This window comes from Stegastes partitus, unplaced genomic scaffold (assembly GCF_000690725.1).
Source record: "Stegastes partitus isolate 25-593 unplaced genomic scaffold, Stegastes_partitus-1.0.2 Scaffold1233, whole genome shotgun sequence".
NCBI lineage: Eukaryota > Metazoa > Chordata > Actinopteri > Pomacentridae > Stegastes > Stegastes partitus.
Window position 1 is genome coordinate 195652 of NW_007578964.1, and position 24341 is coordinate 219992.

Here is a 24341-nt window from a genome sequence, read left to right on the forward strand (position 1 = left end):
TAATATTTAATGTGAAATACTTGAAAGTGAACTGATTGAGCTGCTATAGACGGAGTTGTGGAGATTTAAAGTGGTTCTCCAAATATAACTAAGAAGGAGGCAGTTTTCTAAAAAAGTATCTCTGAAAGTATTTGATGTATGAAGCTAAAATCTCCCAGATATCCAGTTTAATGTTCAGAAGGTTTCAGGCGACTGGGAGCTGGTCGAGCAGGAGGCCTCTGACGCTTCATAACAATCTGCCCAGCTGCTCTGAGTTGACGTACTCATCTCCATGGCGAGGACGGTGATGTTGTGCCACCCGATCTCCTCCCGGTCCAGAAAGCGCACCGTCATCAGCGTCCCGGAGGTGATCTCCAGGTAGAAGAACTTCTCGGGGTCGCTGGACCTCTCGATGGAGTACCTGGCGACAGGGAGGACAGTGAGTAAAGTGCACTTTGGTGTGTGTGTTTTTTTTTTTTCTTTCGGGGCGGCGGGGAGCTTGTAATCCTATCTGAGGGCGGCTCGTGCTCCAATACAGCATCCGGCACGCGTGCATCGGTGCGATAAGGCGTCGGGCTGGCAGCTCCTGGAGGAGGAAAGAGGAGGCTCCAGATAAGACTCAATCAGAGTATCTGCCTCCGCTGCAGAGCGACGGCGGCGGCGACCTGCAGCTTTGGCTCGCCTCCCGCCGCCGCCGGCAGTTTTCCAAAAACGCTCTCTGAAAGCGACACGCAACAAGAAGAAGAAGCAGCAGCAGCACAAGGAGGAGGAAGAGGCAGAGCACATCCTCAGCTTTATGCAACCAGGAGGAGCTCGCTGAGCCTCGCTCTCACCTGATTAAGGTGTTTACGGGCATCTGAGCCTCTTCCAAGTTAACTATTATCAAAGTGGCCAAGTGTAATATCACAGGAGCTGCAGCTGTCTGATAAAGTCAGCATGCGTCACAAAATACCATCACGCATGAAAGAGCCCGAGACAGACTGGTTTGGTTCAAACTGCTGCAAAAAGCATCTTTGCGTTTGTTTCAGTGGAAAAGAAATCAGGAGTTATATTACGATATCTGTGAAGATAGTGTCAGTACTTTCATTCTTACACGTCGTTCAGCTCTAAAGAGGAAAACAAGCTTGTAGTGGAGAAATCAGCTGATTAGAGGATAATCAGCCCTGAAAAGGAAAACATCCTGTTAATGAAAAAATATGAAAATCTGGCAGCAAAGTACATTAACAAACTGTAGTGTCCAAAACCTGTAAAAAGCAGCAAAAATTATGTCGAGTATTTGTAAAATAATTCTAATTTTACTTGATTTAATTTTAGTTAAACTGCTTTTTGTTTGTTTTGGTCACATTGTGGAAGAAGAAATGATCATTTATAAAAATACAGACCTACATTTATGAGCCTTAAATACAGTTTGAGGTTTTTTTTTTTAAGGTCAAAATGTAAATTAGTATTTTTTCCTGTGATTGTATGAGATGTTATCTGTAGTGAAAGCAATTTTATTTCAAATAACGGTAAATATTTTGTGATTTAAATACAGTTAAAAGGGTAATTTTACACTCAAACTAATTACCAGTTGTAAAAACACAGAGCTTTTTCTTCGGAGCTGCTGCTGCTGAGGCTTGATCTGTTTTCTGACTCATGCAAATGCACATATTTGTGTTTTGACAATGTTTTAGACTGAAATTATGCAAATTCATCGTTCCGTTCTGTTAAATACGACCATTTGTTTTGCTCTTCCAGTGGCGGTTGAGTCTGAAACGGCATTAAAAGCACCGAAAACACTAAAACGTGCAACGTTAATGGACTAAATAAACATATTTTGGCCCTTAAATGGCTAATTAACACACAAATCGAAGCGTTTTGACGGCGCAGAGCTGGAATGTGTAATGAAAGGCCGATGCTGGGGATGTGTTGGAGTCAGTGTTTGCAGGCTTGTTAGCTGCTTCCAACGGTCGTGACTGGCACATCCACTGCTGGCGAGGATCTCCCCGAAGGATCTCTATTAATATCGCTGGTCCAGAGCCACGAGGACGAAGAGGAGGACGAGGAGGAGGAGGAGGAGGAGGAGGAGGAGGAGCTGCGAGTGCGTGGTGTGACACGGCAGGTGAAGACGGAGCGTTTGTGTGGATGTATATCATAACAGGACAGAACGATGGAAATGAGGCCGACTGAAGGTCACCGGCGGCTCGTCGCTGTCCGTCGTCAGATGCCGCTTCTGCTGCGGATTCGTCCGTCGCGTGATGTAACTCTGCTATGAGCCGATGCTCCTCCAGCTCTGGGGAGTTCAGTGCAACACGATACTCGGTCGCATCTGTGGTTCGGATTCATGTTTGCTGCAGGAACAACAGAGGTTTCTGCAAATCTGCATCGGTGACGTTCACACCAAAACAGCTCAGGGTCTTTTTTTATGTATTGATAAACCCAACCGCAACACCGTCAGCATTCATGCAGTTCCATTTTCTTTTAAAACAACGAGTCACACTTTACAAAATAGCGATTTAAAATTCGGTTTGTTGGGTTTTTTCAGTGAGCCGATGCAGAAACATTAAAGCACAGTTTGTGCTATTCCTTTGGGTTTCTTCTTATCGATTCTTTCGATCTTTCAGTACCTTTGAGAAAACCCTTATACATCAAAACACCGATCGGAAATGGTGTGGTGGCGATCCGTTGTAAGGTTTTTCCGAAATTTGTGAAAAACTTCGTTAAAAATCTCCATTGAAATGAACAGGAAGTCGGCCGGACCAGCGCTCTAACCGAGCCCTGTAACTCCGACGTAGTTTTACCGTACCAACTTCCTTCTTCCCTGTAAATCCATGTTTTGATGTCTTTCACAGTTTTTCACTCAGTTTAAGGTTTTTGGAAAGCGGTTGTTGTGTTAAAAAGAATATTTGCAAGTTGTCGACATAATAGTCCACAAGCAAAACCGCTTCCATTTCCTTCTGTGCTGCTTTTCACACTCGCTGTCGGTATAAAATTCACCTAAATAAATGGTTATTTTGCTTTTTTGAAGGGAAAATTCTAATTTAGATTAATCAACCAAACGGTAAACCATCATTAGTGGTGACAATTCCAACAGCTCAAACCATTTTCAGTACCAACAGCAGCAATAAATGCGGACGGTTTGTGTTATTTCTTGTTGTGAAGCTACCTAAATCAAATATATACTAAATTAAAGAGAAGCTTCATTTATTGAGTAACAGCAGTGCAGGCATGAGAGCTAAAGAACACATTTTTTTGGTCGATGTTGCATTTTTGAACAGTTTTAGCTCGACTATAAGTAGAATATTTTGATCCTGGAAGCGTCTACATCAGGGGTGTCCAGTCCTGGTCCCCAGGAGAACCCCAATCCAGCATGTTTTACATGTTTCCCTCGTCCAACACACCTGATTCACATGATCAGGATCGTTATCAGGCTTCTGCAGAGCTTGATGATGAGCTGATCATTTGAATCAGGTGTGTTGGAAGAGGGAAACATCTAAAACGTGCTGGATAGGGGCTCTGGAGGACCAGGATTGGGCACCCTGGTCTACATGCTTAGGAATGCCAGGTTTTTGCTCTTGTCATTGACTCAGCTCTGGTTTCTGTTTGCTTCATGTCTCTTTAAGGCAGCCACGCCCACCTGCTCTGCTTCCTGCCTCACCTCATTCTGCTCATCAGCTCCTCGGTATATAAACCACCGTTCCAATGTGCTCTGTTTGTTTGAGGCTACCTTCTACGACCTCTTGACTGTTATTTTGTGGATTTCTGCTCGCCTTCTGGTTTTCATTCACCAACCGACCTGCTGTCCAGCCCGTAAGCTTCTGTTTGTGTTTTTAAATCCACATGGTGAACTCTCTGAAACCAACCAGTTGGGTTAAAATGTGTATTATCTTTAAAATATTTGCCCAGATTGCACCATTTAAAGAGTCTGAAAACTGTAAAAACTGATAGATTTTCTGCTTTTTGAAGGGCCTTTAACTACTTGACATAATGTTCTGTCTGAAAACAAACCCAAGCACAAAACCGTGACGTTTTATTAAAATCACCTTCTACACGTTTGATTCAAACATTCATCGAAAGTAAGCTAATTAAATAACTAATCATGTGTGACGTAACGTTCTGTCTGCAAACAAATCTCATGTCTGTGAAGACTCTCAGTCATCCAGGTCATGGTTATTCTGGTCGATTAATCGTAGCAACTGGACTTGAGTCCCTTGAAGACGTTCCACCTCTCATCCAAGAGGCTTCATCAGTTCTGACTGACTAGCTGGGAGTTCCACATACTGATATCCTCAAGGAGCCATTAACACCTGAGTTTAATGAGGGGGAGGAGCAACAAACCCCAAATTGAAACCGAAACTGAGGTGTAGGATATCTAAGTGTCTGGAACTAAGTATCTGAAACGTCTTCAAGGAACTCAAGCGAGTCCAGTTGCTACGATTAAACTCCGAGAAAAACAAGTCTTGTGTGATGTTTCATTAAAACCCATTTATTCTGCGTGTTTAATTACAAAAAATCCCAAAAGTAAACTTTCTACTTCAACCAAACTCTGTGAAACAAAACTTCCGACGCTCTTTAGAGCAACTGAAAAGCCAACATTGACTCAGCTGTGACCAACAGCGATGTGACGAAAATTCAGAAACTATTGGGCTGAGAATAAATTCACTGCAACCAACTGACTCTGCTTCAACCAACCGTCACACAAGTTCATCGACTTTTTGGCTGAACAGATCGGACAGCAAAATAATCCTTGATCAATAAAACGAGTAGGTTTAAAAGACGTCATGCAGAAGAGCTAGTTGTTGGAAGATACATTCAGCATCTTCCTAGAACTGCTGTCTAGAGTGGTGGGCGAGTTTGTAGATATTGTCAACATGTCAATCTAATCAAATAGCCTTTCTATGGCAGTTTTTGTGTTAAATCTCGGTAACACCTGTGGATGCTTGGAACAGCAGGTAGCACACACGTATGGAAGCAGATTTAAAATGTCTATACCATGTGGAACCACCATTTTTCCAGCCAATAATGGTGGAAACTTGTCAGCACTTGCAAAAATGCTGCTTCCAGTTTTTTTTCAGTTTTTGTAAAATAAATAAATGTAAGATGTTTCTGAGTTCTCCGTCCTTCTAGTCATGGTTGTGCTGTTTTCATAGAGGTAAAGCACGTTATGTTGTCATATAAATGAGCAAAACCTCCCAGAAACTTGAGTCTCTTGAGAGTTGAGGAGGTTAAAATTACATTTTTAAACTTTTAAGTGTGTGTTTTGTTTGGCGCTAAGCGTGTTAGCGTACGTTCTTTGTTGGGTTTTGGTTGATTTAAAGTGTTGAAGCTACACAACCAGATCAGCTTTTTCAGATAAAGTTGACTCTTCACCTGCCAGCGAAGGTGAAAACAACGGGGCTTCTTTTCCGAACGATGAAGACGGTTGAGATAAACTGTGGACGGATGAATTTAGCAACCACGTCGTCGACTTCTTTCGCGCCGCTTTTAGTTCTAATCGAGATTGTAAAAAAACAGAAAAAAGAGACAGCTGGGACGGGCCCAGCTTCTGAAATGCTCATTCGCCGCCGCAGTCTCCGATTCCTCCACATGATTAATGGCCTAATTAAAAGGTTTTATGTCTAATTAGTTTATGAGAGGTGCAGCCCGGACAGTCGACCCACCACCAAACATCTGCTCTACTGAGTGACGGGAGTGGAGTCTGTGGAGCTGCTGTACAGTTCATAATGTTTGTCCTGTTTTTTCTTGTTTCCGTCAGTGTCTTCTGTCCTGCTGCAAACATAAGTAAATGAAGCTCAGTCACTTCTACTGAAGAAGCTGCAGCTGTTCGGAGGAGCTGTGTTGTGATGCTGCCCCCTGCTGGCCAACAGGTAGCATTACACCTGGCTGACTTCACTGACTTCACATTCATTCAATCTAAAACGTGATATTTAGCTAAATACAAAGGTACAAATGCATTAAATACATCGTGTACGTTTACTTTTATGGCATTAGATACTTATAAAGTCACAATGCACCTGATTTAAATGTAGTTTTGTGTGTGAACAACCCATTTTATTTGGATTTTATCAGACGTTTTGCAATTATCTATTATTTACTAGAAAATGTGGTTGCAACTAATGGTTGTTTTTAATATCTAATAATATGTCAGTTATTTTCTCAATGAATTTATTCGTTGTTTGATCCCAGAAACTGGTGAAAAAAATGTAAATCAATGTTTGAGACGACGTCAGACAATGTAAAACAAACGTTTACTGTCGTAGAGGAAGAGAGAAACTAGAAGATAATCACATTTAAAAAGCTTTTGTTCGTTTAAATTAAACTCAATACTCCAGTTAATCATCAAAAATACTTGGGGACAACTAATTGATAGAATTGCTTCCAGAGTTTTTTTTTCTTGCTTTTAATCTGCAAATTTAATGTTAGAAATACAGATAATATTCTTTACTTATAGCATGTATTTACTTTACAGAAGTTGTGCACCTAAAAAGTCACAATGCACCAAGTTTTTATGCATATTCCTACAGGAATAATTTATTTTATTCAGATTTAATGAGTCAAATTCTGCAATCATCTTATTTAATATAAATTAAGGCTGCAAACAGACTGCCTGAGCTGTTGATTAGTTTTGTCCACGACTCAAAGATGATCAGTTTAAGGTCTTAAAGAAGTAAAGATGAGAAAAATGAGAGGATTTTGAGGTTTCTCTTCCTAAATGAGTGTTTAAATCAGTCGTCTAAATAGGTGGTGTTTAATTTAACAGCTAATAAATAATCAGTCAGTCAACTGTTGCAGCACAGATGGAAACTAATCACAGCAGCTTGATTTAAAGATGCACTCAAATCCACTTTAGGTTGATTTTCTGACAACTAACTCAAAATCAACTGTATTAACATAAAGAAAAGTTTAATGTTTGTTTTCCAGTCGAGTGTTTCTAAATACGGCTGCCAGACTTCTGAACACAATTAATACCAGACGAAGCTTGAGACAGGACACAAACTGTGCTGTACGTTCACAGCGACGCCTGCATGCATCCGTGTTTACATCTTGTTGTTTTCTCACCTCACAGTGTTGTTGGCGGCGTCCGGGTCCCTCGCCGACACCGTCCTCACCACCGTCCCGATCTCGGCGTTCTCCGGCAGCTCGATGAAGTACGCCGGCGAGTCGAACAGCGGCGGCTCGTCCACGTCCTCCACGCTCACGTGCACGATGGTGACGTCCTTGAACGGCCCGCGGTGGCGGAAGCCGGCGTCCAGGTGGGTGTTGGCTCCCTCCACCTTCAGGGTGTAGCTCGGCTTGTTCTCGAAGTTCAGCGGCTGGTTGGAGGGAACGCACAGACGGAGGTGAAAAGGGTTCTAGCTGCAGTTTCAAACGTTCAAGAGCACCTTCTGAGGAATCAACGTGATTGTTTTAGGGCAGAAATTTTCTACAAGAATGGCGGTGAATCAAGTGTTCATTTAGTGGAGAAAACAAACTTTGACTCGAGCGGCACACATCGCTTTAGAAAGTCTGCGATGTTCGCTGCTCTCAAGGCAAAATTAAATTGCCAGATTATTATTTTTTTTTAATTGAGTTCGGTGACATTCTGGATGACAAAGGAGCCGTTCAGGTTTCACATCAAGGCTGTGAACGGATAAAAATGGACGTGTTTGAAAAGTGCAGAAATCAGGATGGTTAGTTCATCCAAAAGGCAGAATGTTGTGTTAATTTTTAAGCGGGATTGATTAAAAAACAAAACAAAACACAAAAAATTAATAAGTAGTCCGCAACACTTTAAAAAACATGTATTCTGCTGTCGAGGCAAAAATTAAATTGCCAGATGTTTTGAATGGAGTTTGGTGACATTTTAAATAAAGCAGCTGTTCAGGGTCATAACCAGGTTTTAAACTAAGGTTAAAAAGGTTAAACAAGGTGAACTAAAAAAAGCACAATTTAACAATGCTTCTGCCTCTTTAAGGAAATTATTAATATCATAGCTTGAATTTAAAGTTAAACTACCAGATGCCAGGACGAACCGACAAATAATGCTAGTGAATGATGGAAAGGTATAGAAATCAGGATGGTATGTCATCCAAAAGACACAATAAGATGCACTGATTTTAAGGCCGAATTGACCAGAAGAGAATGAAAAATGAAAACCAACAACTTTGGAAAGTCTGACATTTCTGTCCTTGGAGACAAAATTAAATTGCCAGATTCTTGAAGGGAGTTTGGTGACATTCTCATCCTATGACAAAAGAGCGGTTCAGGGTTCAAATCAAGGTTTTAAATGGAGAAAAATGCACAAGTTATCGATGTTTCTCCCTCTTTCAGGATTCTGTAAATATCATAACTTAAATTAGATGGTAAATGAACAACACCTATATGTCTATATCTGATTTCCTGTCATATCAGGGGGAAAGAAGGCAAAATAAAATTGCCAGATTTTTAAAGGGAGTTTGGTGACAATGCCCTTGTATGATACAGGGGTCTTTGAGGATTCGTATCAGGGATAAAAATGGATAAATTAAACACTTTTCCCCCCTCTTTTGGGAAATTCATTAATATTAAAACTTAAATTTGAAATCAATATCTGTATCACACATTTTAAAGTTTACCAAAGTGCTGCACATGTTGTAAAACTAGCAAAAAAAAAGGAAATATGTGAAAAAGCAGAACAGAAGCAGGATAAAACCTGAAAGTTTGTCTGTTTTTGCAAATTACAAGCTCAATTTCTTAAATAAAAAGACCGTAAACGCCCCTAAGAGCCGTTTAAAACCATTGCTCGTGTACCTTCTTCACCGTGATGATGCCAAAGAGGTTTGTCGGGTCGGTGCTGATGTCGAACGTGTCCCGTCCGTCTCCGTCTATGATGCTGTACTTCATCTCGGCGTTGACCCCAATGTCCCTGTCCTTGGCCCAGATGCGACCCACCACCGAGCCCACGGGCGCCGACTCAGGGACGCTCATCTGGTACAACCCTGTTGAACAAACGCAGGCGTCAGCTCGGCCTGTTTCGCCCGTCCGGCCTCTAGAGGGAGCCAAAGCTCTTCCGCACAGCCGCCACCCCTCTCAGCTCCAAATCACATCTCAGGCAGGATGAAATAAATGGCTCCATAAACGCCTCACAATTGGGTTATATACTGTCTCGTGGGTCGGCTTGAATTTCATCTACCGTTTAACCTCAAAGAAGAGGTGACAGCTGCCCAATTTGTGGCGCTCCCCGCAGCCCAAAGTGAAATGCCTGCACATTGTGCTTGACAGAGGGGAATCCCTGAAGCTCTTCACAACCGATCAAAGTTCCATCGAAGTGATGGCGCTAATTGGAAGGGGACTGGTGATGGAGTTGGTGGAAAGTGGGTGGCGGCTGTTTTTTTTTCTTTGTCTGGGAGTGGAGCCACCGGTCGGACCACAGACAGCTAGACAACCCCTGACCTCAGGAGGATGGTAATGAGGGAGGCAGGAACGGGGATAATCAAAGAGACAGCATGGGGCGTCTGGTGGCTGAAGGGAGGGAAGAGGAAGAGGAGGCCGGGGGGTAAATGACTGGAGACTGGTGGCCTAGACGTGGACGGAGGGGTTAAGGGCTCGGAGAAATGAGGCGGCTTCATGTGGAGAGGAGCAGTTTGAGCGACTCTAACTGGAGCGAGCGTTACGAAAGCAGGCTGAAGTGCAGACTGTGGCTGCAAAATGTATGTGAAGTCAGGTAAATGAACTCGAATGCGTCATCCAACAACTTTGTATCGTTCTTCACAACAATTCTCATTTTTCTAAGACTAATGAGGGCTCCAGTTGCTCAGTTGGTGGCACCATTTTGGCATCACAGCTATTAATCCACCATTGCATGCTGATGAATAGTTGTCTTTGCATCACCTAGTTTTCCATCGACGTATGTGTGAGGTTGTGTATCGCCGGTACAAACTGGACACAGACTGAACTCCTCACTTGCTAAATATCTGCTTTGTCTTAACTTAGTTTGGTATTAAAGTGAAGACAGACGTTGGTTTAAGAGTTGATATTTGCAATCTAGTTTCTTTTCCCTGCAGGTTGTCTGCTATTGATGCTATAAACCGGACACAGGCTAAACTCCTCACTTCGATGAACACTATAGTTTACTGATGTTCCCTAAACGCCTCACATGCAGGCTACGTGCTAGCCAAGCAGCTGTAATTGAGACAGATGTGTGACCAAAAACTAGCTGGAAAGTGTTGAAAATATGTGTTCAAATGTCAGATTTACTCAGTGAAACAGTGATTTTATTGACATGAGTGGAGTTTTGTACAAGCTAAGCGCATTTTAGACGTTTGTATCGCGGTAGATCGTGTTTATTCGATTTGTAGGATTGTAATTTTGCAGCACTGCGTTGGCCATCGTGATTGAATGTAGTGGGCGACTTTTGAAGTCTCTTTGACTTCACCTGCAATTTTTATCAAGTGCACCAGTGAACCAGCCTCCTCGTATCTCCAGCCAGCTATCGATTGACTCATCACTGAAAAGTTTTGGTTGCAAAAGATACGTCGTTTGTGTGGAAATATTTCAGTTACAAAAAGGAGGATGTTGACCAAAAACGGGCTCTCTGTCAGCAGTTTGTTGCACCACACGAGGCAACACAACTAGTTGGTTTGACCATTTAAATCTGCATCACAAAGGCCAAACTTACCACCAACCAAGGCAAAAAAAAAACATAAGATGCTTTACCCATTGTTGCACCATATGACTGCTTTTTACTATTATTTTAAATTTGTTGATGCATTTCTGTACAAAATCGCCCCAATCATACTGGAACGGTTAATGCTTTCAAATGGGGTTATTCCAGTATTCATCAGAGAAAAACGGAACATTGCAATCTCATTTTCTGGTATCGGGCATCACGAACGCAGATGTTTGCAGCTGAAACTGCCGCAAAAGCAAAGTCTCTGAACTGGAGGGTCATCTGAGGGCTCTGAGTTGGAGTTTGTGATGCGTTTCAGCCACAAATGTCCCGGAGATTTAACAACGCAGTGAACTCTGGCTTTACAGCGACACACAATTCAGGGTTCAGTGACAACTCGGGATGTTTTTAAGGGCAAATTGTTCATGTTATTAAAAAGTAGAAGTGAGCGGCTGTCCAGAAATTCACATTTATTCTGTGGCTGTAAAAACTCTTATATAAACATGATGCTTTAATGTAGAGCTTTATCTGTTTAATGCTGAACTAAACAACTTTCTCCTTGCCAAATTTATAAATGCTGACATTTTGACGGTAAATGACATATCGATTCTCCTCCTTTCTTTCTGTTTTCTTTGTTTTTTTTTAACCATTCTGAACTGAACGTCTTTCGCTTTTGAACTGTACGTGTATTTTCAGACGTTTTATACACGAGATTAATCAATGAAAACCGTGCTTTGTTCCAGTGCTCGTAACCTTGGCGAGTCATAATTCAAAGCTGCACAGTTTGTTTTTTTTTCCCTTCCTCTGTTTCTGTACATGGTGCTACGACACACTCCTACTCTGTGCAGGGGAGAAATTAAATTCCTTTTTTCCAGCTCCCGAGGTGGGAGTAGGAAAGGTTGATGTGGGTTCAGGTGGAAGGCGTAACGTGCTGCTTACTCTGGTCGAACATGGGCGGGTTGTCGTTGACGTCGCTCAGCGTGATGTTGACGGTGGTGGTGCCGGCGAGCCCACCCAGCTGGCCGCCCATGTCCTTGGCCTGGATCACCACGGTGTAGTTTTCTCTGGTTTCTCGGTCCATGTCGGCCAGAGACACCCGGACCACACCTGAAAACCAAGAGGAGGAGGAGGAAAGGGTGAGCGATCGCACACGAAGACGGGCGGTTTAAAGGTCGGCGATTAAAGTGTCCAAGCGGTGGTGTCAACACTCTGAATGGACCCTCCTCGTCCTCTTCTACTCTTTACAAAAGGCTTTACTACTCAGGCCTTGAAACAGTCACCGAGTACTTTAGAAGCCCAGCATACTAACAGTGGGCCACTCTGCTCTCAGCTCTTGTATTCACTGTTCCTTTGCGATACTACTCCATCATCTCTGCAGGGTTTTCATGCTGTCAATCTCCTGCTCTACCACCTCCCAAAGGTGGGACTCCTTACTGTCATTTTCTTGAAACCAGCTTGTTGACATAGTGGAATTTACACCATGGAGGGCAGGTTTGTATCTGGGCCAGAAACTAAACAGAGTTATGAAATTTTCAACTCTAAGGCGGTCCTTGAGCTAATCTTGTGGGAGTTTGGTTTGGAAAATGGTCCAAATTTAAGCTTAAAAATAATGAAACTACACCAAAATCACTTCATCCTACATGCCTTGTTTTAAAATTTACCAGAAATAAACCAATTGCACCAGATTCTGTGAAAAACAATAAAAATTCTGTGCAGCCGTCTGACTCTGCTTCAAGCAACAGTCACTTGACACAAACTCGTCCACTTTTCGGCTGAAGTGCAGGATGTGTGGAAACAAGTATGGAAACACACTTGAGAGGAAAACAACCCAGTTGATCAATAAAATAAATGCAGCATGGCTTAAAAACGGTATACGGAGCAAGTTGTTGAAGATACATTCAACACGGTGAAACATCTTCTACAGTTGGCTCGTTTTAGGAGAAACTGTAAATAGATCAGCATGCTTCAAAAACGGTATACAGAGCAAGTTATTGGAGGATACATTCAGCATGGTGAGACATATTTTAATGCATAGTTTGAAGTAATTGTAAAATATCTATACCATGTAGGGTCAACATTTTTGTTCCTGTCCTGGTGAGACCTTTAACCTATTAACTGGTGTCTGTTTCCTGTTATCTACGGTTTATGGCATTGTGACTTTGTTTTCTGCACAAACCCCATTTTAGAGTTCTCTCTACTTTCAACTGAGGTGCAGGACTTTATATTGCTGTAAAAACTGAGCCCACATTGAGGAAAAATGTAACTGGAGCAAAATACGCCCACAAACAGCTTCGGGTTCAGCGGGTTAAGGAGCCCAAAGTGTCCGAGAAAGTGTTCCCCACACCATCACGCCGCCAGCAGCCGCCTGGACTGTTGACACGAGGCAGATTGGATCCATGGATTCATGCTGTTGATTCTGACCTGCAGCCTCAGCACAAATGGAGCCTCATCAGACCCGGCTACACTTTTCCATCTGGAGCTGTCCGGCGCTGGTCAACCTGCAGCCTGACATCTCAGTTCAGGAGCCCGATGTGGGTCTTTGCTGCCGCCGTGAGTCTGAGCTGCTGTTGTAAAGAGCGGTTATCTGAGTTACTGTAGCCTTTGTGTCAACGCCAGCCAGTCTGACCTCTGACTTATCTCGTCAACGAGGTGTTTGTCTGCAGAACTGCTGCTCACTGGATGGTTTTTGTTTTTAAACCCTTGACACGGTTACAGAATAAATCCCGGGAGATCGACAATCTCCACGTCACGGTCAAAGATCACACTTCGCCTCCGTCTAATGTTTGATGTGAACCTGAACCGAAGCTCCTCACCTGCATCGTTGTTTTGTTGATAAACCAACTGCAGATCAGATCAAATTGGATCCATTGTAGCCTGTTAAACTCTTTTTTCCCCCCAAAATTCAATGTTGATTCTTGCATATTTGAGGCTGGAAAACTTGGTATTTAGTTTAATTTATGACCTTCCTGTGGTTGGAGATGACATCGGACCACAAAAACTACATCTATGTTGTAGTAGCAAGCGTCAAGTTGTCATTTTGAGGTTTCAAATGACATGTTTTGGTCCTGAAACGTGCACATTAGCTGCCTTGAAGTGATGTTTTATCTTTTCGTAGGGTTTCTGAAATTTCATGCATCACATGGTTTGGTTGCCTCTGTCTAGAGTGATTTACTTATTTAAAAAAAATCCTTTTCTGAGGGTTTTAATTGCAAGTTTTTAGCTGGTAAGACCTGATTCCAAGTTTATAACATGGCTGCATATGTGCGTGTAGGACTGAACATATTGCTCTGATACACGCTTGCATAGAAAATGAGTAAACCTGAACTTTGACTGCGAAAAGACTGCCTGAGCTGCTTTCCATGGTTGGTCAGTGGAGAATTTGTAATATTCATATTCATAGGCATGTTTGCATTGCATTAAAAACCCTATACACACTGACACTGAAGTGCATGTGACCAGCCTGAACCCTGCAGCTCGACTGGATTTCAGCTTTCGAGCCGCTCGCTCTCCCTTTTCTTTGGAGCCCATCTGCACGCTTTTATCAGCGGCGTATTACTACCAAATAAATCTTTACATAGACGGAATATGTGCAGCAGAATTCAGTCAAGGTCAAGTGATGTTTTGCGCTGCAGAGTAAGAAAAGGAGTGCTCGAAACAGCTCCGAGGCACCGAGATGTGTGTGTGTGTGGAAGTTTAACATTGTGTCGGCACCAATAAAAGCCTGGGCGCTTATAGTCGAGTCAGGGAGGCTGATTGATAGCAGCAGCACCAACCTGCAGCAGCAGTCTGACTCTGCTGCTGATGGGCAGCGCAGCCTGAGAGCTTTGGCAACAGATTTCTGTGCTGACAAACAAGGAAATGAGGCAGCTGTGTTAAACAATAGCCAGTGAAACTAATGGATTTTTGGATGTGGCGGCGGCTGAGTTATGAACCACGTGCCGCAGTGTTCCAGTCAGAGCGCTTCGGGAGCTGCATCTGGTTAATTACACGTTCTGCAGATTAAATTTCTTACTGTTGACCATTTTTGAATGCAAGCTTAATTTTTTTTGCTTTATTACACGATGTGGCCAAATGTATGTGGACAGCAAACGGTCTGGGATGGATTTACTCCCACTTAGACACAAGTCCAGAACCAAATGTAGGATGTCTGTCACATAAGTGTTGGATGTCAAACTTGGAAAACCTCTATGGAGCTGGCTTCGTGCAGATCAGCGACAGGCTGGTGTCACAAAGTTGGAAGCATACAAAACATCAATATGCTTTAGGTCTATATGGAGGCCCTGAGAGGACACGAGTAAACTGTTATGACCCAACTCGCTAGGGGGGAACAATACCAACAGCAACTAGATGATCAGGGTTGTACCAAAGTTCAGTATGTTGGAATGATTGTTGTGAATCAATATAGGTTACAAACGCAGAAATGGAGGGCTGACGTTTAACGATCTGTATACGAAGGGATTCACAATTTGCACCAAAACCCTCGTAAAATAGCGATAAACTTGTCCAGGGAAGGAACTTAGTAGAAATCGCTCTATACTGAACATGGTTGCCATGTTCAGCACCTACATGGGACCTACTCTGATGTGATTAACCTACTCATTAGTCAAACTCAGGCACAGGATTGTAATAAAGAAATGAAAGAAAACCCTGGACAAGCACCCATTAGGTTGCAACCCAGAAAACACAACCAGGTGCAGAAACTCTACAGATGGCACCGACTGCAGCAGCAATGTTTGTTTGTGTTGCTGCTGCCTCTATGTTGCAAAGATGTTTTCTTCACTTGGTTGAATTGCATCGTGTTGAGGTTTTCCCTCATTAAAACCAAGTGGACCAGAACCAACCACAGTAAACAACCCCAGACCAACTGTTGTGTCCACGCATTTGTCAATATCGTATTAGTCTGACTCACAGGATGTAGACTTCAGGTATAATTCTGCCATGTTGGTTGCATGTCTTACAGTTTTCTCTTCCCTTTTTGCTAAATGTGTGCTACTGTTGGTGTCAAATTCTGTTTGACACAGGAAACGACAGCAAAAACCTTCAAAATGCGAAGTGTGGGGCACCATCACTGCATCCTGGGCTTAGCAGCGCCCAGGATGACTGTGATCAGTTAGAAGTAACACAAACAGTCCAGAACTTCTGCATCGTGAAGATAGGTCTGACTTTGCAAAACTACAATAGTAGAAACAGTAATTGTGTAGTATTGTGGACTGCAAAGTTATTTTTGCAGCAAATTGTTGCTAACTTTTATATTAAGTATTTAAAAGTAGAGGAGCTACATTACTTCCTTTGTATACTAAATATGGAGCTCCGTCCAGAAGGTAGTTAGCTTAGCTTAGCCTAAAATCTCTTTCCCTGAGCAGGCGAAACTTCTAGCTTTTTCTCCTTCCCTGTATCCAGATTAAATCACTTGGTTAGGTAGTGAGCTTAAGAGCATGTGCTATTTGACAGAGCTATGCTAGCCCCTTGTGTCCAGTGTTTATGCTAAGCTAAGCTAATCGCCCACTGGCTCAAGCATATCTTCCAACTATTCCTTTACTGATAACGTAACTTTAAAAGACACAAGTGAAGGTTTTCTATCACTGTGATGGATTACACATCCCAGAAGAATCCACTAATTGAGTTTTTTAAATATAAACACAGCAATGGGAGTGAGTGGCTGCCCAGAGAGACAGAAGAACACACACGAACCTGAGAACAAACCGGCGTGGTTTTGTTAAAGATAATGCAAAGTATATTTAATTTGCTGTGAAAGGGGGAAGTTTTCTCCCAGCGCTCGCTCACCACGGCGCTGCCTGTCTTCTTCTGTCCTCGTTTTCAACAAAGAAAGTCACACTTTGAGTTTAGCATATCTTTTTTGTCGAGTGCCAGGAGTTTGGGAAACTGCGAGCTGCAACAAAAGAGCGCCGTGTTTCAGGCAAGTGTTCGGTAGTCTCATAGCAACAACGGGAGCCATGCTGAGCTTCCCACATTCAGAGCTGGTTGCTGTACACAGGGGCATAAAGTGTGGACTGCTAAAATCAGAGTGTGGAGCGAACGCAGCATGATTCGGTGTCGGAAGCAAGGAGAGGAATTAACAGTAGCTGTCAGACGACTGTTGGTAAATCCTGAGTAAGTCAGTCGACTTTATCAGGTCATCTAACGTCATTCGTACCGATTACAGATTCATACGGCGCTCGTCAGACACTCAGAGTGGCTGGTGAGCTTGGAGTAATGGATAGAAATTGTTCCAGATTGAGCGATTTAGAAGGAGGTCGTGTGCAGACGTACCGGTCTTGGCGTCCACCGAGAAGTAAGGCTGCCCATCCAGGATGCTGTAAACCACCCGAGCGCTGTTTCCATACGTGGGATCGTCGGCATCTGTGGCGGTCAGCTGGATCACAGATGTTCCTGGGTGAACGCGGAGGCAAGAGGTTAGGAGGGGGTGACGCCGGTTACCATCATAGCAACCGCAGGCATCATTCTGGGTGGAGCTTCTCCATCTGTGGCCGGGTATTCACCGTGCACGTTTTACTTCAAAAGTGGGTTTATGAATATTGAATGAAGCAGATGGGAACGAGTCTGCAGGGCTATTATGCACTTTGCTATTGTTCACCCCGCATACAAACTCTCAGCAGCCTTCAAAACAAACAGCATGCACAGTAAACACTTTACTCTAAGTGTCTGCTTGCCTTTCTTTCTCCTCGTTCTTACCTATTTTGGACATTTCTGGAACACTCGCCTGGTAGGGGCCGTCCAGGAACTTCGGCTCGTTGTCGTTGATGTCCTGGATCTTGACGATGAACTCGGACTCGGGCTCCAGAGGCCGGTCCGTCAGCCGGTTTCGGGCCTGTGCTCGGAGGACGTACTGGGCCTTGACCTCGCGGTCCAGCCTCTGGATGGCGTGGATGTCGCCCGTGCTGTCGTCGATGGTGAAGGTGGTGCCGGCGCCTTCCCCCGTCAGGATGTACTTAATGGAGCCGTCGCCTTTATCCATGTCTGAGTGGAGCTGTGGGGTTCGCAGAGGTGTCAGTCAGGTTTAAATCAAATTAACAGAAAACCTAAGGGGGTTTTGGAAGCAACTTATGACTACTAAAAGCATCCCAAGTGGTCAAATTTGCACTCAGACTGCTGCTGTAATTACAACAGCAATCACAAGTTTGCAATACAGAGATGTACGATGCACAAGTAAGAGGACAGTGACACGTTTTTCAGGATGTTCAATTAGGTCGCAGCTCTCAATTTTAGAACAACGCAGCCACACAGCGATCCTGAACATCCAGACGAGACAACCAAATGACTTTTCTGAGCCAAATGGTGGAAAGTCCAAGTCAGCCACATGATCTCAATCCAACTCAACATGTGTTCCATTCGCTGATGAGCGGCCTAAAGGCAAAAAAAAAAATCACCCGAGAGATGAGCGTAAGCAAAAAATAGAGGGTTTAGATCGTGTGTGGCGTTCAGTGTCTCCTGATCTGAACAGGAAATTATTTATTATCCAGGAATTTGTGAAGGTTTGTTGCTAATTGTTGGTTTTACAAGAGTGTTTTTGATACGGCGCACAGGACAAAATAAATGCACACAAACATTTCTGTCAACAGTTCAGGCGCTCAGATGCATAATGTGTTGTCAATGAGGGAAAAAGTCAATAATGTGTCGACCTCAAGGATAAATATAACAAACCAGGGCTTAGGTTCAGTGTGTAGGGTTTCGTATAGGTTGCATTTGAATGATTTATGATACTGATTCTTGAAGGGTCAGGTGGTTGGGGTCACTACAAGTCCTGCTTTTACATTGTTGTATGAGCATTAGTCATCTAGAAATACTCTATTTATAATTCAGGGGACTTGTTTTTTTCCTGCAATGAGTAATTTAACTTTTAACACCATCGTGCATTTCTCAGTATTTACTTAGATGTTTTTACTATAAGTAACACTGACAACACAGGACTTAAACAGTGTGGCATTAGTACTTTTGCTGCTCATATCTGTCCATCAGGCCAAACAAACCCTTAATAACCAATTAATTTATTCCCTTAAATGGAAGGCAGTGACATAAATTATTTGGTTTGTTATGAGAAACGATTCTTTAGCAGTTTATCAGAAAAATGCTAGCATGTTCTCAGAGAAAAGTGCAGCAATAAAGGCATTAAAGTTACTTTAATCAACTGTAATGTTACTACAGCATCCGCCTTTAGTCTCCTCAGTAAAGTTGTTTATCACAGTTAAACGTTAACGGCGAAAACACCGATTAGGATGAACTAATTGGTAGTTTCTTTTCTGGTTTCTTGAACATTTCCTTTGGCCATTTAACTGTCCAATCCTGTCCTTGTGAAGTGTTTTGTAGCTGCAGTTTTACTCAATTAAAGTGATTTGTTATGGGAAAATCAGTTTGTGCTGCTCACCTGCTAATTAAACAGCTGAGCAGGTTAACTGGCTTTGTTAACACGTCAGGAAACCAGAAGAGCAGCAGACAGTAGACGTACGGTAGGCGTTTGCAGTACTCTGTGTATAAACTAGCGCGAGTGAAGCTTGTTTAGGAACCAGTGTCCTTCAGAACTGGATGTTTGGAACTTCTTCCCGATGCACAACATTAAGTGTGAGCTCTGCAAGGTGGCGGGGTGAGCAGAGAAGCTGCAGGTTTATGGCTCAACACAAAATGAATCAACATCAGCTAACCCTGCTAGCACGATGCTATTAGCTGATGGACAGCAGCTGATGGAAAACCAGAAGCTTCCTGGGGAAATTTGCAGTCAGAAACGTCTACAGTTACTTCATTGAGACGTAATAAGACTTAATTAGGTAGTAATTATGTGGATCGCATGGTGCACCAAATAAATCGTGTGTTAGTACGCAGATTTACCCAAACCTGAGATGAGTAGACTTTATTTATGGAGCACCTTACGTAATAAGAACCAGAACTTAAACTTAAACCAGTACTAAAGAACTTTTTAAGCAAATAATAAAGACTTAACAGATCTTAGCTTAGCATACAAACGAGATGAAATAAGTGTTGCAAGCTAGCGGTTTGGGAAGAATATGTCTTTTCGCAATTTTTCCTGTCAAAATAGCAGATCTGACATCACCTCGAGCTCCAGCTGGCCTTTAGAGACTCAAGAATTGGTAAAAATATGATGAAATAAGAATGCACTGATAAGTTTAACTGTCTGGCTTCTTTCTGAAACCTACAACTTGCTGGACTTTGCGTAAAACTGGGCACAAACCCTGCACCGAGCATCCGACTTGGATAGCTACTTAATTCGACTTCAGCTACCTCTAAATTCAAACGCTTCTACGTTATTGTGTCTAAAGTGCACTAAAGTACATGTACGCTGCAGTATTGTCAGCATATTCTCTCATAATTGCCCCAGTGGCTGAATTAGCTGTAGACCTCCAGCGGCGGTGTGTTTTTGTACCTTAACACTGTAGCCGTAAGTAGACACGTAATCACAGCTTACTGCCTGTTAGTTGCCATGGACCCTGCAGCGCAATCAGAAGCCTTTTGTGGCCTGTAAGTGCAAATGCCAGCCTGTTGATGTGCAATCAGTCTTTACTTTGTACTTAGAGGGCCTCAGCGCGCGATGAGTGCTCGCCGCCGTCACACTGGCAGAGTGGAATTAAATGCCCCCATTGACGTCTGCCTTGTGTATAATCAACAGGCGTCGCGCTGGATCTGACAACACTCTCTCCGGCCCTTTCCGTCATCCAGGGGCCGCTAAGTGAAATGGCCGAGCTCGAGGTTGTCGAGCCGATAAAAGTTTCTCTCGTTGTTGTTATGCCGGCGACGGTTTCGGCAGCCTTCACAATACCTATCATCCCCGAGCAGCTTTTTTCCTATCTCCCCAGTGCCCACCTGCACTCCCTGCCGCAAAGCCCGGCTCGCCACAGAATAGATTTTTTAATCAACACCCGATTGTGGGCTTCAGCCCCGTGTCTGGCGGTGATATATCTCCGGCCGTCGCCTTTTCCTCCGCCTCCTCCAGCGCTGATCCCTCCTTTCCCTCAGAAGCCCATGAAAGGCGGGAGTTTGACACTCTGAGGCTATCAATTACCCGCTCCGTCTCAGCTCCAGCCCAAAGCCCACACCTCCGACATCCCAGCGGCTCTGAATACTAAGTTCCTTTGCCCTACCTCGCCTCTCCTCTGCTGAGGAACTAAGGATGGAGGCTACAGTACATCTCTCTCTCCTGCTTTGTCACATCCCACAATGGCTTTCCGCCTTGAGTGGCACCCTGGGTAATAGCCCGGCCTGTCGGAATCACTTACTCCATTCAGCTCGGAAAAATTAGGCCCGAAAAGAATCCATAAAGAAACTTAATGGAAACGAAGAAGAAGAGGAGGTAAGATAGAAGTGAATATGCTGCCGCGACTGTAAGGAATTTTTCACACTACATAAGCAGAAATTTTCCCTCCAGCTCTCTTCGGAGTTTGATTCGGACGCGTGGCTCTTTGGAATCTGGCATTTTCACTTGGTATTCCCGAGCGGAGGCGGCAAAGTTATTCCAGAGGTCTAATTAGGCTGGTTTGCGTTGCTCCCAAAGGGGAATTTCAGAGGATGAGCGGTTGATGCTGCAGCGCTTTAAAAAGTTGATGAGGGATATTGAGGCGGCGGCAGGTCTGGAGTTTTAGGATCAGGGCTGCATATTTTCAGGAATTTGGGAAAAAGACGGATCTCAAATTAAACTTCAGCCCGTATTCACTTTGACATGAGGTTCAGTACGTACAGTCGGGCTGCTCCGGAGCAGATTTAATGTGCTGTACCCGTCATACGCTGCAAGATATTATTAAACTTGGATAAGAATCGATGTTTTACATATTATATTAGACATCTAATGTTACATTCAGTTCCACTAAAGAATTTCTATATAATATGTAAGAACCAGGGTGAGCATAAATCTGCTACTGATGCATTCGTCTAGTCGAAAACCAGACCGATGCACTGCAACTCAACGGAAGTTACTCTGACGACTCTTACCATTACAGTTATACACACAAGAGAAACGTATTTAATGCTAACTGCTAGTTGCTGTTATGCTAATAAGGGCAGTTAGCCTAGCTTAGCATAAAGACTGGTATGCGATTCCTCACAGTTAGTAATAGAGACTTTTTTTTAAGTTAGAAACTTCAGGAATCCTTAATAAAAATCTATGGGAGAACTCTGCAACACCAAAGATGGCGGTTTCATGACACCCTCGGACGATGAAAGCCAATCATCTGCTTTGTAACAGTCATAATCAGGAAATATCTGGCCAATCTGATGAGATCACAATGTTGTGAAACTTTTAACACGTGCTGTAGAACTAGAATTTGTTGGGAAAACTGTTTCTAACCCGTATTTTAGGGCAAAGTCTTCAAACTTTTAGGTGTTTTTTCTGTTAGATTCACCTGGTGATCATATACACACAGTTAAAATTACAGTTACATCTCTTTTCTCATTTATTTAAATAGGGGTCTGGTCTTCTTAGCCCAACATACCTGCTTGTGGGTGTTACCAAGATGGCTGCCAAGTGGCAAGACTTACCATTATATCACATGTCATCTCAATTAAACATGCAACTGCTAGGCTAATGCTGCATTCACTGACTTCATGGTTTTCAGAGTGACAGGACAAGCTGCTGTTGTCTCTGAACTTATCTTGACTCCAGAAATCCTGAATACTGATGTAATTAAAATATGACTAAATAACAGTTACTGGTTACTATCTGCTACTGTTACCTGTTTTAATCATTGTAGTGCCATATTTATTGAAAACATCTGGTTTTGTTAAATGGTAATAAACTATTGGGAAAGCCACATCAAAGTATTTACCCCACTGAACCCCAAAACTCGCTAGCAGTTAGGAAGGAGGTCATCGTATCCAAAAAAAGACCCAAAATGACCAAAATGACACCATTTATCAGCCAGAAACTGTAAAAATAAACAGGAACTGAACATGTCAGGTGCAGTTTCATTGTGAAAAATTACCAAATTTACATTTTAATTCATGATATTTCATCTAAACCACTTTATTCTACAGGTGTGATTTAAAAATAGTCCAACCATTAGCACCAGATAACACTGGTTTAGCACACGTTGATTCCAGGTTTTCTCATTTTTCTTGTAAAATAATCAAAGAAAAGCATCTTTTGATTTCTTAAATAGGATTTATGCCATTCTGGCTTTGTTATGTTGTACAAAATGCACATTTCTGAGTTCTCTCTTCTTTCATCAATGGATGTGCTGCTTCTATAAAGGCAAAGGACTAAATAGAAATGTCGCTAATTAGCAATTACTGGCTATTACTAGCTAACGTTAGCTGTCAGTCTCATCTCTGTTGAGCTAAAACATGGTTTGCTTCATTTGCTGATGCTGGCTTGTGATGCATGTTTACCTGGTTAACACGCTCAATTAGTACTTTAGGAAACTCACCAGAGTGACCACAGCTGATAAAATCTAACCAGCAGCCTGCAAGTATCATCAGTCATCACTTCTATAATCACTTTCTGGTTTATTATTTACAAACCTGACACTAAAATCCCTTTTTTTTTTGGTGACATAGCGATAAGTTGAGCTTCCGTTTGCGGGGCCGTTGTGTCTCTTTGCCGATGATGACTGGAATTACAACTATTGATCAAATGTTCACATCCATTTAGCAGCCCAGTGATCAAAGTGCTCCTTTGTGAGCTCCTTTTCAGAGCACGTCGCTGCTGTTGCAGATGTGGCGTCTATTTCTGTGCAGCCGAGGCCGAGTGAAGCTTCGGTTCGAGTCAATTAACTCAATCACTGCTGTCTGGCTGCGGTTCAAAGTGGACACAAGAGCGGCTGTCTTAGTGCGGACTGAGTGCATCCAGGGATTAAATTGGGATTTTCTTTCCCCTTTTTTTTTTTTGCATTTATTGAAGCTCGCCTCTAACCACTCATGATCTTCTCTTTTGCATTCATGCGCTCAGCTCTGCAGATGACCTCCGGGTATCTGAGCTCCCCCTATAGATCTTTTAGTTTGAAAGCTGGAGTTTAAGTCTCCTTGCAACACCTACACCGGCATCGCATCAGCTACGCCAAGTGAAAAGGTCATGCAGAAACCCTGCTCCCCTACCAGGCCAGAAGCCTCGTTGTTTTTGCATTTCTTCGGGTTATGCTGCGTACATGTGTGCATGTACACTGACCTTTCCGATGTAAAGAGGTTCCAGTCCGGTGTACTCCTCCAGGACAAAGAACTGATTCCACACCCAGCCTCGCTTCACCCTCTGCAGCAGCGCCGAGCTTCCTGCATTTTCCTCCTCCGCCGGCTTACCCAGAAGGCTGTGGGGCAGAAGGGTCAAAATGCCGAAGGCCACGAGGAGCAAGGTGCCGGCAGCTGCTGGAAGGTGCAGTCGGTCTCCCATCGTCGAGCCCTGGAGTCGTATTTGAAAAGACTTCTTCCACCCTCGAGGGCAGTTATTTCTTGGTTCCCTTCTTTCTGCCAGTGACCTGGAAAAAGAAAAAGACAGATGAGTCTTACATTTACGTCCTTTTTGGACAGCGTCATCTTTTTTGTTGCGGCGCTGCTGGAGACCTGCGGATGACACATATTCACCGGCTTTTCTCCTGCCTCCAGACTCTCCGTCTACTACTGAGTTTTTGTTGAGATATAATGAGCTTTGTGCCTGTGTGAAGCTTATCACGGCTGAATGAGGGGGTTCGTGGAGGATGAACGGACGTAATAGGAGACGGGAAGGAGATGGGGAGGATAGGTACATGTCTAGATTCCACATTGAGGAGAAAAAAAGAGTGAAAAATACAGAAATTGGGAGGAAAAA

The 24341-nt window shown here is 43.2% G+C and overlaps 1 protein-coding gene across 1 annotated transcript in view; it reads right to left on the reverse strand.

Moving 5' to 3' along the window:
- The window catches only part of LOC103369061 (cadherin-20), a 37806-nt gene extending 13798 nt beyond the window's left edge, over window positions 1-24008 (reverse strand). The window contains exons 1-7 of the mRNA XM_008297660.1: window positions 23709-24008; window positions 17279-17573; window positions 16856-16975; window positions 11525-11692; window positions 8728-8915; window positions 7018-7271; window positions 264-400 (exon numbers count right to left, since the gene is read on the reverse strand). Coding sequence (XP_008295882.1) covers window positions 264-400; window positions 7018-7271; window positions 8728-8915; window positions 11525-11692; window positions 16856-16975; window positions 17279-17573; window positions 23709-23927 — 1381 coding nt within the window. The 5' untranslated portion in view covers window positions 23928-24008. The remainder of the gene's footprint in view (window positions 1-263; window positions 401-7017; window positions 7272-8727; window positions 8916-11524; window positions 11693-16855; window positions 16976-17278; window positions 17574-23708) is intronic.
- Between the last annotated feature and the right edge of the window lie 333 nt (window positions 24009-24341).